This window comes from Pleurodeles waltl, chromosome 11, assembly GCF_031143425.1.
Source record: "Pleurodeles waltl isolate 20211129_DDA chromosome 11, aPleWal1.hap1.20221129, whole genome shotgun sequence".
Taxonomy (NCBI): Eukaryota; Metazoa; Chordata; class Amphibia; order Caudata; family Salamandridae; genus Pleurodeles; species Pleurodeles waltl.
Genome location: NC_090450.1, coordinates 19,443,457 through 19,459,297, shown reverse-complemented (window position 1 = coordinate 19,459,297; position 15,841 = coordinate 19,443,457). Strand labels below are relative to the sequence as shown.

The 15,841-nt window shown below is 44.9% G+C and overlaps 1 protein-coding gene across 1 annotated transcript in view; it reads left to right on the top strand.

The window, feature by feature from the left end:
• Positions 1-220: 220 nt before the first annotated feature.
• Positions 221-15,841, top strand: part of LOC138265057 (receptor-type tyrosine-protein phosphatase beta-like) — a 46,734-nt gene continuing 31,113 nt past the window's right edge. The window contains exons 1-2 of the mRNA XM_069212605.1: positions 221-271; positions 6,983-7,094. Of these exons, the coding sequence (XP_069068706.1) occupies positions 221-271; positions 6,983-7,094 (163 nt within the window). The remainder of the gene's footprint in view (positions 272-6,982; positions 7,095-15,841) is intronic.

The following is a 15,841-nucleotide window of genomic DNA, read 5'->3' as shown; positions in this document are numbered from 1 at the left end:
GAAAAGGAAAGAGGACATATGACATTGTTAGCTAGTAGGCTGCAATGCAAAGTATAGCAGGGAAAAATTGCCATTGTGCCTTTAAGAACCTCAAACAAATTCTGCATCCCATCATGTCTCACAGCTGAGAGTTAGGTAAGGTCAATTTTATGGAAAATACGAGGATCCTGGGTAACAACTGACAAACACCGTAGTATTTCTTCTCGGGGGAGTTGAAGGGATGAATTATGACTTTGAAGAGGACTCCCCTAGAAGAGAACGAGGATTACAGGTGAGTAACCTTTCTTTCTCATCCAGGGGTATCTCATCATTAGTCATAAGCACTGAACAGAACAGAAGGTCCATCTTATAAGTAAGGAAACAAGAAATAGAGGGCAGCTCTAGCAATCACCAGCAAAGGGTCCTCAAAGAAACCTACCTTAATTGAGTATGCGCTCTGGAATCTGAATCTAGACAATAGTGCCTAGTGAAAGTGTGAACACTAAGTAGTGGCCGTACAAATTTTTGAAATGGGAACATTTCTAAGGGGGGTTATCTTAGCAGCTTTTCCTCACGTGAATGTGCTTTTGGTTACCATGTAGGGGCTTCTTAGCCAGCAGGTATGAAAGTAATAAACAGGAAGCTATCCATCTAGAATTAGAACATTCGAACGTTGGCAGCTCCATTGAAAACAATGGAGTGCTCCGGGCTTTTACAGGCCGGTAAAAGCCCGATGCGCCAACATTCCAATGTTTGCTTTGTTCACAGCAACAGCTGTGAACAAAGCCTCACGGAGGCCGAGGGGATTTTAATCCCCTCGGGCTCCGTGAGCAATTTGTTTTTTTTAATAGAACATACTGCCCTTAGTGGCAGAATGTTCTAATAGCCTTAGAACCCGCCGTAGCGGGCTCTACCGGCTATTAAAGGCCCTTTCCCTTGTTAAATGCCCTCGCCTTCAGCTCGGGCATTTAACGTGGGAGCGGGCCTTTAATAGCCGGTAGAGCCCGCTACAGCGGGTTCTAAGACTATAATGGACTGCTTTCATAAAGGTAAATCTGTTCCCGACATTTCCCTAGAGTAAAAAAGGGGAAAACACACAAAGGGGAAAGGGGAGGAAGCGAAAGACGGAAAACCATCATCTATGGAGAAAGAATAAACCTGCTAGAGTGAGATTAAGGGGCAGGAAGTGTCTGGCAGTGGATTAAAGAGGCATGAGGTGGATTGAAGACTGCGCAGCTTTGGTATTCGATGTGCTGACATTTAATAACGCTGACTGCGGGCTTCGGAGCAGAGCTTTGGGCACCGGCACACATTCTTTTACAAATTAAGAACTGGTGTGAGGTAATAGCAACTACAAAAGCTGCCTTACATGTTAGGCATTGCGAGGAGGCTTTGTGAATGGTTCAAAGGGGTGGGGGCATTACTTTACAAAGTACACTGTTAAGTTCCTAAAGAGGGGAAGGAGACTTACCAGGAGGGAATATTTTCTTAATGCCTTCTATGAAATCCTTAACCACCAGCATTCTAAAGAAGGAAGTTTGTGAGTGGTTACTGTTATATTCAGAAAGTATATGTGTATTTAGAAAGTATTTTGGTGGTTACTTGGCAACTAGGAATGGAATTTAGAATGATGAAGGTAGATTGTAAGGTGGACTCAGTGGCTGCTGTGATCTGCCAGGGTTTGGATGTATATATCTTATCAGGAAAATGAATGAGGAAGAAAAGCAAAAACAGGAACCGTGCTTTTTTTAGTTACAGCCACAAGGTGTACTTTAATAGAAGAAAATTATAACTAGACCTTGTTAAGTGAAGTAAGTAAAGAATTACCATACCTTGTAGGCATGTGGATGGATCATGGTTCTTCTGAATGCACCAAATGCAAAATCTCTTCTACTTAAAGGCGTATGATTTAACGGGGGAAGGAACGTTTAGCTTCTTGTAAAATGTTCATGCAATTTTGTTGTAAATTTCGATGACCATATTGCAGCAGTTCAGGAGCCACACCTCTGAGTTCAGTGATGGAATGTTGGGGTGACAGATAAGACCCCCAAACTTGTACAGGCGATCCTGTCTGGACAGCAGCCTCTCGTATGGACACTCAAAGAGGCGAAGGAGATCAGTGAACCCTATTACAATGCTATCATTAACATTCTGGTATTAGAATGATAAAACCTTATCAGAACTGTTGCTATGTGGGGCATTGGAGGAAATGTGTAAAGACATTTCTTTGACCAATCTATCAAAAGTACATTTCCCTTCGACCCTGGCTGAAAGAATCTGGAGGTGTAATCATGGCATTTTTATGTTTTTGTGTTGACAAACAAGTATATTTGATGATAGCTCCTTTCTTGGCTAATTGAATCCATGACTTCATCATTCAGAATTGATTTAGAATCCAGTTGTGATTTGCCTGGAAAGTTCAAGTGAGGGAGATGGAACGCCGTGATTGTTAGGCTCCTTGCAATGAATCATTTCCATACGTCTTGTGACTCGAAGGACAGAGGTCTTGTTCAGGTAGTACATTGTTCTTGTGTTGTCCATCTGACCAAACAGAGAAGTTGTTGTGATTGAAGGAAGAAAGGATTTTACACCAGATAAACTGCTACCAGATCTTGCAGGGTGATGTGGTAGGTTTTCTCTTTGATTAACAATAACCCCTGAGCTCTTAAATGGCTCATGTGTGCACCCCATCTTTAGAGAGAGGCATCTGTGACTAGACTTTGTACTGTAAGATCCTGATAGAATGAGCTCCCTTTCATTAGATTCTTTGGGCTGGACCACAATGTAAGTGACTGAATAGCCAATTGCAAAAGATGCAGTTTCTTTTCCCAACTGTCCGAAAGGTGGCACCACTGGTCCTATAGACATTGCTGTAAAAGCCTCATGTGAAGCCTGGCATGAGAAACAGAAAAATGCAAGCGCTCATTGATCCCTGTAGGGATGATATCTGTTGTGCCGATGGATGACAAGATTGCAATAGAGTTGGACTGTTGATAGTCTCTCCTCCATAGAATACTCTGTCACGGACTGGGTATCTAGTATAGCTCCAAATTATTGAATTCCCTGCACTGGGTGAATTGAAGGCTTCCTGAGGTTTACCCAAATACCTAATTATATACTAGTGAGGTATATTTACAAATGCTTCAATGCCTCCTATGATGATCCTTTCATTAACCAATCATCTAGGTAAGAATAGACGAAGATCTTTTGTTTCTTGCGTGCCCTGCGCCCAAAGTCATACATTAGACAATTGTTCAAGTTGATTTTAGGCTGAAAGGTTGGACCTTTTATAAAAAATGTCTAGAGCCTGCTATAAATATGAGAAACCTTTGTTGCTTTGCTATTATCAGAATATGAAAGTAACCATTGTCAAAGTCTATTGCTTGCATCCAGTCTCCTTGATGTAGTGGAGTATAAAGCTGAAGTAATGTATGCATCCTGAATTTTTCTTTTCTTATGTACTTGTTCAGTACTCTGAGATCGAGGATGGGGAAAAGTCACCGAAGATCAACTTACCAACACCCTCGCCAAAAACCCACCACCCGACCCCACCGACCCGGACTCCGCCGCCATCAACCTCCAACAATGGATCCTCGACTGCGCCAACATCCTAGCCCCACTAAAGAGACCCACCGCCAACCAAGAAAAGAAAAAAACAGCCTGGTTCACAGAAGAACTGACCACCTCCAAAAGCACCTGCCAGAAACTCAAGAAAAAATGGATCCTCGAGCGCACACCCGAGAACCTCGCTACCCTCAAGGAAGCCAACCGTGAACACCACCAATGGATCCAACTCGCGAAGCGCTCCCACTTCACAGAACGCCTCAACAACAACGCTCATGACTGCAAGGAACTCTTCGGCATCGTGAAGGAACTCGCCAACCCCAACGCCATTGTCAACGACATCCCTCCATCCCAGAAACTCTGCAACGATCTCTCCACCTCCTTCTACCAGAAAATTGCAGCCATCCACGACAGCTTCAACACCTCACCTCCGCCAGACCCCACCCCCAACAACTCCTCCCACGCCGACCACATTACCACCTGGACCCAAGTAGACGATGCCGAAACCCTAAAGACCATGAACTCCATCCACTCAGGATCTCCCTCTGACCCCTGCCCGCACCACATGTTCAACAAAGCCGATGCCACCATCGCCCCGCACTCCGAAAGATCATCAACCTTTCCTTCAACACCGCTACCTTCCCGGACAGCTGGAAGCACGAAGAAATCCAGCCCCTCCTCAAGAAACCTAAGGCTGACCTCAACGATCTCAAAAACTTCCGACTGATCTCCCTCCTCCCTTTCCCAGCGAAAGTCATCGAGAAGATCGTCAACGCACAGCTCGCCCACTACCTAGAAGACAACTCATCCTTGACCCCTCACAATCTGGCTTCAGACGAAACCACAGCACAGAGACTGCACTCCTCGCTGCCACAGATGACATCAGACTACAAATGGACAACGGCGAAACCTCAGCCCTGATCCTCCTAGACCTATCAGCCGCCTTCGATACAGTCTGCCACTGCACCCTACTAACCCGCTTACACGAAGCCGGCATCCAAGAAAAGGCCCTCAAATGGATCTCCTTTTTTCCCTCCGGCAGAACCCAGAGGGTCCGACTCTCACCTTTCCGCTCCAATGCCACCAACCTCATCTGCGGCGTACCCCAAGGCTCCTCACTTAGCCCAACACTGTTCAACGTCTACATGGCTCCCCTCGCACAACTGGCCCGCCAGCACAACCTCAGCATCCTCACCTACGCCGACGACACCCAACTCGTCCTCTCCCTGACCAAAGATCCTCTCACCGCCAAAGCCAACCTCCACGAGGTACTGAAATCCATCGCCGAGTGGATGAACAACAGCCGCCTGAAACTCAACTCCGACAAGATGGAAGTCCTCATCCTCGGGCGCACCCCCTCGGCCTGGAACGACTCGTGGTGGCCCACCGACCTGGGACCCCCACCCACCCCAGCTAGCCACGCACGAAATCTCAGCTTCATCCTCGACTCCACCCTCACCATGTCCAAACAGGTCAACGCAGTCTCATCCTCCTGTTTTAACACCCTCCGAATGCTCCGCAGGATCTTCAAGTGGATTCCAACAGGAACCAGAAAGACAGTGACCCAAGCCCTCGTCAGTAGCAGACTCGACTACGGCAACGCACTCTACACAGGCATCCCAACAAAAGACATCAAACGACTCCAAAGCATCCAGAACGCATCCGCCCGCCTGATCCTCGACATACCCCGCCGATGTCACATCTCCCCTCACCTGAAGGACCTCTACTGGCTCCCCGTGGACAAGAGGATCACCTTTAAACTCCTCACCCACGCACACAAGGCTCTACACAACACCGGACCCTCCTACCTGAACACCAAACTCAACTTCTACGTTCCCTCACGACAACTACGCTCTGCCAACCTTGCCCTCGCCATCGTCCCCTGAATCCAGCGCAAGACCTCTGGCGGCAGATCCTTCTCCTACCTCGCCGCCAAAACCTGGAACTCACTCCCGACCTCACTGCGCCAGACCCAGGACCTCCTCACCTTCAGGAGACTCCTCAAGACATGGCTCTTCGAACGATAGCAGCACCCCCTCCCCCCCAGCGCCTCGAAAACCTAACGGGTACATAGCACGCTTTATAAATTATTGATTGATTGATTGATTGATGGGTCTCAACTCTTCTTTTCGCTTTTTCTTCCACTTAAAAGGTAGTACACATTCGATCCATTTTAATGAAACAGAACCTCCTCCACTGCATTGTTTTGGAATATGATACTGACCTCTTTTTGCAATAAGTTTTGTGGATGGATATACCATTGTTTCTGCTGAGGGCACATATGGAGGATGGGATTCAAACCAAAGAGAATATTAATTATGAATACTATTCAAGACCCATTCGTCTGCAGTTCTAAGAAGTCACTCTGAAAAATGTTCAACTACGCTTCTCGCCATCAGAGTGACTAACAGAGACAGGGGCAGAAGAGAATAATTGTTTAGTGGGAGGCTTATTTGAGTCTGTAAGTTGTTGATGTTGTCTCCTTTCCCTCTGGAGGTCTTACATTGGAGGAAAGGCTGCGTTTGTTGTTGTTTTTGGTGGTGATGAGACCAAAGAGGGGTTTTAACCCTCTGAGGGTAGTATCCTCTGGCCTGTATCTCCTTCTATATTTTTTCTTATTTTCTAAACCCACAGATTTCAATGTGTTTAGCTCTGCTTCCGATATAATAAATCGACTGCTGCACAAATAATTGAGTCAAGACCAGCATACCCTCATTAAGTTCTTCTTGAAATGCTAGTTTATCCTCTTCAGGAAATCTGTCAGTACACCTTTGTAGAGAGCCCCAAACAGATGGATCAAATCTTCGCAAAAGAGCATTAGCACTGGCAGCAATCATGGTGAAAGCTGACGTTGCACACAAGTTCTTTCTTTAATTTCCATGTGCAGTGATACTGAAGAAGAAATAAATATTGGGTGTGACTTTCTTGCTGCAGCTACAGTTGCTGAGTCCCTTGGGGGAGCTGACGCGAGGAACAGAGGATGCTGGTCAGGTGGTTTATATTTTTCAGGGGCCTATAGGGAGTATACCTTATTGCTGTAGGTGTAACAAATAACTGCACTGCAGGCTCAAGAAGGCCGGGAACAAGAAAGTCCTGACAATGTCCTCTGATTCAATGTTTCAAAAATGAATGAGGTTGATGTTGTAGGAGTAAGCATTGCAATGTTGAACTTTGTTGCTACTCCTTCTGGCACATCTTTAAATAAGGTAAGGTCATCAACTGGTGAAATCGTTGCTGGAGGTGTGTTTGTCAGAGAGTAATCTCTGATTGAGGATTTCAAACTAGTTGTCAAGAGTTTGTGTTCTATGTTGAGATCGTGAACTTCTGCTAGGTCTTTTACTGGATCTTCTTGACCAATAGTGAGAAGATCTTCCACTAAACCTTCTCTGAGATCTAGATTTTGATTTGGATCCTACACGATGTCTTCTCTGTTTTTCAGACCTGTGTGTTGAATCAGATGAACGTGATATGTTCCTGTGGCCTTGTGGGAACAGAAGGAGATTCTGACAGGGAGATCCTAGGCGAAAACTTAAGGGATGCTATTGAACCTGGTGAGAATCTAGATGGTGTTACTCCCCCGGTAATGGTGTACCAAACAATATGTAACTATGTCTCTGAATAATCTGAGCCTGGAGTGCCACATACTTGCTTTTTCCCCAGGTCTTGTAGCAATCTCTGTGAGAGATGGATAGATGGTGATAGAGACTTTGTTCTGGCTGGCGAAAGAGATTTGGATGGTATTTTTGTCATTGACGATGGTGGTTTCGATGTCAAAGGAGGTGGTGGCTTTAACATCGACAATGGTGACTTCAACGGCAGCAACTTTAATGTCTACAATGGCTTCCCATAATGTCAAAGGTGGTGACTTAACAGTCAATGGATGTTTTGACAGCAAAAACCGGGATTCTTTTGCCAGTGAGTGGTGTTTTGTCGCTGAGTGGTGTCTAGACGTCATATCTGATGATGGTGAAAATGAAGGCAAAGTGGCAGGCTTCATCGTCATGCTGTTCAACATCAAGCTCCTCAGCGTTGATCAGGAGCAATGTCTCTTCCTCAAGTGTTTTCCCTCAATGGATATATCCCTGTGGGAGTCCTTGAAGCAGGAAGAAAGCACTCTGGTCGAAGGCTGACCATCTCCATGGCATCCGGAAGATCTAGCAGTATCTTCAAGCTATTTTCTTTTTTGCAGTCTATGCAGCCTAATCTTATGTCTGTTCTTCAGAGCTCTTCTTGATAAGATCTGGCAGTAGCTGCAGGAAACCAGGAAGGCGCCCTTATGGAAAACATAGGATACAGATCTTGTGAGGATCTGTTTGTGCCTACTTTTTTCCACAAGAAGGACACTTGCCAAAAACTGAAGGCATTTTTTTAGTGGAAAAATAAATATTTTCCCATTAGAAAAAGATTGTAGACTACTCTAAATGTCAAGACATTGAGTAAAAATATAATTAGTAAGTTTTGGAAAGATTTCCAATGTTTTGTGACCAACAAAGGCAGAGCTCAGTGCCCCAGGGTCCCGTTTCCAGGCACTGGAAAAATGACCTGACCTGTCAGCTGTGGGACATGATGAGATGCGGGGTGTGTTGAGAGGTTCTTAAAGGCAGTTTTTCTCTGCAAATGCAAAAAGAAGAAGGGATGGACGGAATGCTGAACAATGTCAAACATTCACCCAAGTACAGAGATCGTTTTTTTGCCACCCATGCCACTCCAATTTGGACCCAGCCATATGCAAATCAGTCTTGACCCTGTTCTCCATGGGAACAGTCCAGCCCGAACTGCCAAGCCGGGTCCTCCCTGGACCGGAAACAAGCATCCTGGGACCGGTTTCAGGGTATCACCCTTCATCAGCCAGGCTAGCTTGAAGTGGGAAGGGTATGCCCAGACGTGGGTCCCTTGCTCCCCATGCCACTGGAGTCAAGCTAGCCTGGCTGATGAAGGGTGATACTATACACATAACTATATCGTTTTGACAGTGCTCCGAGATCAGGGTGCTTGGGCGGGACTATTCAGTGCTTATGACTATTGATCAGGATCCACTGGAAGAGAACCCATGTTGTGCGAAACCAGTATAGTGCCTGGTTGCTCACTGTTAAGCCCTGCTCTCCAGAATATGTAGGCATGAGTATAGTTAATTAAAAGAATCTCACACATGATGTCAAAAACGTGTTTCCATTGACCAGTAACCACAATTAAAATCATATTTCATAAAATAAATGAATCCTCATAGGCAAATCAGTAAGTCAATATACCTTTTTTCGGCTAATATAGCCATAAAAAGACACCACACAATATAAAAGCATTGCAATTTAAAATACAGACAATACATCAATAAAATTAGTGCAGAGTAGACACATTTTAAATAAAAATTAGAACTTAAGTCTGCGGTGCAGGATGAACCGAAATCCTTATGTCTCTTCTAATGTTTAGAGATTGACACTCATAACTGGTTACAACTTGAACAATTAACTCAGTATTCAGGCACTGCAAGAATTTAAGGCTCATTCCAGCCAATCAAAAATATGTTGTGCTTAAAATAGGATGTAGGGTGCAAATTCTAAGAATTATATACAAGCACTTGCAATGCGACGGGTCTCGCATTTGCACGAGTTAGAGCTATTAGCATTGTAAACTCCTAACCAGACTTTTCTTGCCACGCAAATAAAATAAAAAAATGCAGCGCAATCATGCTATGTAACATGCAGTGCAATCGTGCTGAAATTGAAAACGGAAAAACCGAGTGCAATCGCACTGCGTGGAAAATAAAAAGATAAAGTAGTCCAGAAACCATGCTGAAAACATCGAGCCTCGTATGTTTTCAGTAGTTGTCCGGTGCGCTTGAGGCACGCTAAACACCTGAAAAGGCATGACGTCTGCATGCCTTTCACAAATGAAAGAAAGCGAATTTTAAAAGGCAAGCCCATGAACCAATGAAAGTGACTTATGAAATGTGGTTACAAGCCCAAAGAGAGATTACAGCAGGGGACGGAGTGCTTTGCGCTCGCCCCTAAAAAACTACAAATGAACACAAGATGGATAAAAGATTGCTAGATATTATTATCGCAAGGTCAGCAGGTCAAAGATGGAAACCTACTGCCCTGCTGTGGAAGGGCCACCAGAAAATTAGCTGTGATAGCCTACAGCATGAAAGGTAGAACATATGCTCCAGGTTGGATATCCCGTACAAATATGATTCAGTTTGTTGAACAGATGTCATCCCAAATGGCACTGGTTCCCAACCTGTGGTCTGGAGACCCCTGGGGGTCCGCAAAGCCTCCCCAGGGAGTTCCTGACTGCTTAGACTCATTGCGGGAGTCCCCAGATTCCAATGATGATTCAGTGGGGGTGCTCTGGGTCCAGTACTGATAAAGCGGGGGTCCACAGAAGTCAAAAGGTTAGGAACCACTGACATATGGTATCCGTAGCCTGGGACTTATTCGTCCTTTTCGAGTCCCTATAACTGAATTAAAGATCGCACAAGGGACCTGGAATTACTTCCCTTATAGGCATTCCAGCTACTGTGTTTCCTGATTTGCTTGGCTGTTTCTCTGTTGGCCTTGTGGGGAGTTGCCATGTGCCTTCAGTAAAGAAGGCTCTGAATGGATGCCGTTTTTTGTGCCTGTCGCTGAACCACATAGGGATCATCTCACAGTGTTGGCATCCACTTCAGCTCAACATCTGGTATTTAATAACCCCCTCAGGGTGCCTTATAATGTGTATGTCCCTGCTTTAGAATCAACATCTTATCACTTCCTCTGGGGGGTTTATTTTGTAAAGTCAGGAACCTCCAATATAACTTGAAGTAACCCGTATGCATTGATGAGGGATATTTCTTATTCCTTAGACTATGGTCACACAATTAGTGTTCCCTCAAACCACTTTTTACAAACTTGGCCTTTCAGTCCATCAATAAAACGGATTTGTTTTCAGTTCTAAATTGTGTAGGGTTGCTGCTCGGCCTAATTTAACTCTACATTATTTGTAGCAAAACAGCAGATTTTCTGCACCCAAAGCACGCTGATACGTGCCTTTGGTTGGCTTAGTATGTAATAAACATAATTTTATGATTAACATTCGCTTATTAATTGAACTTCCTGGGTCTTTCATCTTCCTGTTTTAAACAAAACGAGTGAGTAAATCTGGCAAGAAAATCTTTCAGATAGCTCTCTCACCTATTCGGATCTTAAGTATCACTTTTCTAATTCTGGAAGTAACTACCTTCCACCAAGAATAGTGTTACCCCTGCGCCAAAACGTGAGCAAGTTAAGTTACGGGGCTCAAAAATCTGTCATCTTGAAGAGATCGTGGTCGGATGGAGCCTGCTTTCACCACAACTCAATACGAGTCCGCACTGGACTTCCCACACAATGAGTTAAGACAATAACTAGCTTTAGGGCACCCCCTAGCGGTGTTGCCAAATTACCACATAATCGTGGAAATATCTTTTCAGTATTCTGTGGGGCTATCCAGCCGACGAAATATAATTCTGAAATGCACAAACAAAGGCATTTTAAAGAAAAATGGGATGTGTTTCCCAAATTCTGAAATATATTCTGTGTAAGTGCTTTGAACCAGTGTCTGTTTAAGATTCTTTTGTTTTAGAGGTATGCATGCGGGTGATGTTTAGCACAAGCAAGTCCACAATGCAAGGCAGTGCTCTACACAATGACCTTTTTACAGTGAATAGTGTAAAGGATGGGGTGTGGGTTATAATAACAATGGGGGGTGTACAGTGGAGGCGGAAAGGGTGCTGTGATGAGGCTCACAGGGAGGCTGGCAGAACAGGAGATGGGAGGGGTTATCGGGAAGAGTTGGTACTGGGAACTCTTCGGGGTTGATCCGACATCCAGTGCTTAATTTGTAAATAAAAATGTGCCGGTGCCCAAACCCCTCCTCTGAAAAACATGGCTGCTGCAACTATGTATGCGAACACGGAATACTGAGGCAGGTAATCCTGAAGCCATCTCGGGCCTCTTTAATCCATTTTCAGCCACTCCCTGCCCCTTCAACTCACTCTTGCCGCTTTCTGCTGTTTCGCTTTGTGACGTTTTTTCGTGTTTTTCTTAATCCGTCTTTCCCATATGTGTCTTTTGCTCGCAGCAAATGCTGGAGGCATAAAAATAAGCGCCGGCAATAAAAATAAGAATCGGTGCTCCGCACCGGAAACAAACACGATTTAAGCACTGATGGCTTCATTTGGTACCCTAAGACGAGATATTGCCTGAATATTTCAGCTCTTCTAAGAAGTAGCAAGAAAATGTCTGCCAAGTCGAGATAGGACAAGGCATGCTCCTTGATGCAGTAACTTTGACAACGCTTATATTCACTTACAACCCAGGTCATATTTCAGACGCTTTATAGTTTGTCAAGTGTCTCTACAGGATGAAAGGAGCAGAATTCAAGTATCACGGAAAAAACTTTACTCACCATTCCTGGTCTGGCAGTTACTCCCCATTAATTACAGAGGCAACGCATTTACTGACTGTCCAGAGGTGCAGTGTAATTTCACCCTCAGCATCAGGTAAATTACTTTTAAGTTACACATAATTTCAGCATTAGGCCTAAAAGCCACACACTTCTTTGTTAACAATAGAATGCAATTATTTAATGGTTTAATCATGTTTAATAAATGTACTTAATTCAAAATAATTATAATACTTTTAGAATGAGTGTGAGCATTAACATAATTAAATAGATTTAATTAAAAATATTTATTTAACATAATACAAGGCAATGGTTTGCGTTCGGCTAAGTATATGTTTTAGAATGATTTAATTTCTATTTAATTTGTTGGAAAGGGGCGGTTGAGAGTAATATAACAAAAGGTAAGTTAATTTGATTTAAATGATTTACGTTGGATTTAATACAAATTTAGGATCAGTATTCGAATTAGGCCAGGTGGATGGCTGAGGGGGATGAATGCAGACTGCCAAAACATTTGGTCGTCTACAGGTTACAACAGTCGCAGCTCGCAGGTGTAACTGGGGGCGGGGCGACGTGCCGGGGGGGGGGGAAGGGAATTAATAAAATAACAAATAATTACACTTACCTCCTCCGTTGCCGCAACGCGCCACTCCTCTCCCTCAACGACGCTGCAGGAACAGACTCCCAGCCTACCCTGCGCCAATCCTGATGTGGCTCAGAGCAGTGTCAGGATTGGCTGAGAGCGCCCAGCCGGGGCATTCCCAGGCAGAGTGGGAGCCTATTGCGCATGTGTGTTTGGCCGGCACAAGATGGCTGACTAAACACACATGCACTCTGAGGGGAGTGCACAGTGCACTCCCCTCGTCTAGGTCATCCCACAAGGCCCTTCGTGTTTTACAAGGAAAGGATAATAAACATGGTTTACTATCATTTCATTGTGAAAGGATCTGCAGCGGTTGCTGCTGGTAGGGGGGGGGTGACCCTCCTCCGCCCTAGCAAAGGAACCACCACTGGGTTACAAGATAACATGGAGGCAAGACCAGCTCAGCCATCATCATTTTGGAGGTCAGTTTTTTTGGTACATCTGCTATGAGTAATAATACCATCTGTTATGTACAGCGCCTAAGGATTAGTCTAGAGCTTGAGAACTGCTGTAAGCTTGTGATTCTCTTGCCCTGCCAGCTCACTACTTCGGTACCTTATTTAGAGATGTGGGAACTGTGATTGACCCCTGGTGAAGCCTCAGCTGGTGGTCAATCAAAGGTGGCGACCGGTCCACCACAGTGTTAACACCTTGTTAGACCTGGCATCCTTGGCGGAGTCTCACCTATCTTTTTTGCCTCTGCTTCCCATGTTTTGACTGCGTGCTGCACTCTGTTTTTGCTGGTTTTGTTACTCTGGGCACTTTACCACTTCTGACCGGTGCTAAAGTGCAAGTGCTTCCTGGGTAAAATGTATGTGTAATTGGCTTTTCCATGATTGGAATATTTGATTTACTAGTTAGTCCCTAGCACTAGAGGTGCCCAGGGCTTGTTCAAATGCTACTAGTGGGCCTGCAGCACTGGTTGTGCCACCTACATTAGTAGCCCTGTAAACATGGCTCAGGCCTGCCACTGTAGTGTCTGTGTGTGCAGTTGCAAACTGCCAATTCGACCTGTCAAGTTTACCCACTTGGGAGGCCCAAACCTTCCCTTTTTACACATGTAGGGTACCCCTAGGTAGCCCCATGGGCAGGGTGCGGTGTATGTTAAAGGTAGGACATGTACTGCTGTGTTTTACATGTACTAACAGTGAAATACGGCCAAATTTGTTTTTCACTGTTGCAAGGCCTCTCATAGGTCCACACAGGGGCTGCCTTTAAATATCTTTTAAGTGTAGTTTCCCTTTGGGAGCAGATGCATGTTAAATTTTGGGGTCTCCGAACTCACATTTTAAAAATACATCTTTTGGTAAAGTTGATTTCTAGATTGTCAGTTTCAAAATGCCACTTTTAGAACATGGGCATTTTCTTGCTTAAACCATTCTGTGACTCTGCCTGCTGTTGTATTCCCTGTCTGGGTCAGACTGACGGTTGGGCTGTTTGTGAATCTCCACTTCACATGTGACACAAAGAGAGCTGGGTTGTAGCTTGCATATCCTGATAGGCAATTTGGACTAGAATGGAGGGGGGAGTGGTCACTTATACCTGAAAGGGCTGTGCCTGCCCTCACACAATGCAGTCCCAAACCCCCCCCTAGTGTGTGTCTGGGGCCTGGCCTGGGCAAGGCAGGATCTTGTAAACAACAGAGACTTTCCTTTGAAGTTTGGCTGGACCCAAACCCCCCAGATTTTTAGATTATTTTTGGATTCAAGCGGAACCTCTGCCAATGAGAACAGCTGAAGAGGTGGAGGAGGAGTACTGCCACTTTGCCTGTGATTGTTCTTTGTTGGCCTGCAGTTGCTGCTTCTGCCTGAAAGAGGACAAAGACTGGATTTTATAGTATATTCCTGCTTGTGAAGGGTCTCCCAGGGCTTGGATAGAGCTTGCCTCCTGTTTTGAAGTCTCAGGGCCAACAAAGACTTCCTCTGCCAGCATTTGGACTCTCTGTTGAGACTCCTGCCCTGCCAAGTGGTGCACTATCCAGTTCCTGGTCACTTGAAAGGTGAAGCTGGTAGAACAAGGACTGAAATCCCTGCACAGGAAGCTGCGTGGGTAAAATTGTGACACCCCACCTGCAACGCGGCTGCTAAAATGATGCGCCACCTGCATCGTGGCAGGAGGAACGATGCAACACCGGCTTGCAGTTGCTAAAAACAATGCAAACCCAACGCAGCGTGGTTTTCCATCACCGTGAGTCCGGATTTCGCATGCATCATCACTGGGTGTCAAAATCAACATGAACCTGTGCGGCCCTGATGTGCTCCATCCGGAAATCAACGCATCGCTCCCTTGCAGGAGAAAAAATGAATCATCACTGACTTTTTCAACACATGCTCGACCGTGCAGCTTTATTTTTGATGCAAACCAGCTACTTTTTGAAACAACAACGTTTCCATTGTTTTCTATGGAGTAAGAATCTATTTTTTTTAAAATTCATATCTTTACTTCTGTATGTTGGATTTTTGTCGTTTTGGTCTTGTTTGATTTAGAAAAATATTGCCTATCTTTCTAAACTGATGTGGTGTTCCACTCGTAGTGTTTTCACTGTATTACTGCGTGTGTTGGTACAAACACTTTACACATTGCCTTTGAGATAAGACTGACTGCTTGTGCCAAGGTACCGAGGGGGTGAGCAGGGGTTATCTTAAGTGTGTATCTCCATTGCCCTGACTGGAGTGAGGGTTCCTGCTTGGACAGAGTGGAAATTGACTGTGAACCAGAGACCCCATTTCTAACACACCTTCAAAGATTTAGGAGGTTCACTCTATTTATGGTAGTCTTCAAAATGTCTGTGATCCATTCCAGGTGCTGCCAGGCGAGACATGGTTTTCCGAGATGGGAAAAACGAACAATTTAAGGCAGTCATCCTCATGCATATTTTATCCGACCAGGTCCGCCATGCAAGGCATGACAGTCTTGGTCAATGAAAACTAAAATTTAGGGCAGACTTAGTCATTCATATTTTCTCTGCCCTGAGAGACATGGGCATCCCAGGCCTGGGTAACAAACTATGCCGCATGTGTAGGGAGAAAACCCAGCACCTCAAGGATAGTGCTTTTTTGTCCTTCACAAACAAAATCCCGCTTTGGGAGTTTGTTTAAGGAAAATTAAAAAATGAACACCGAGTGATCCAGGAAATCATGGAGCTTGCTTAGCATTAATTTCTGTTGTGCATGAAGCACGTAAAATTAATTGTGATGGTTAGCTTTCGATAGGATGGGACTCGTGCATCGGGGC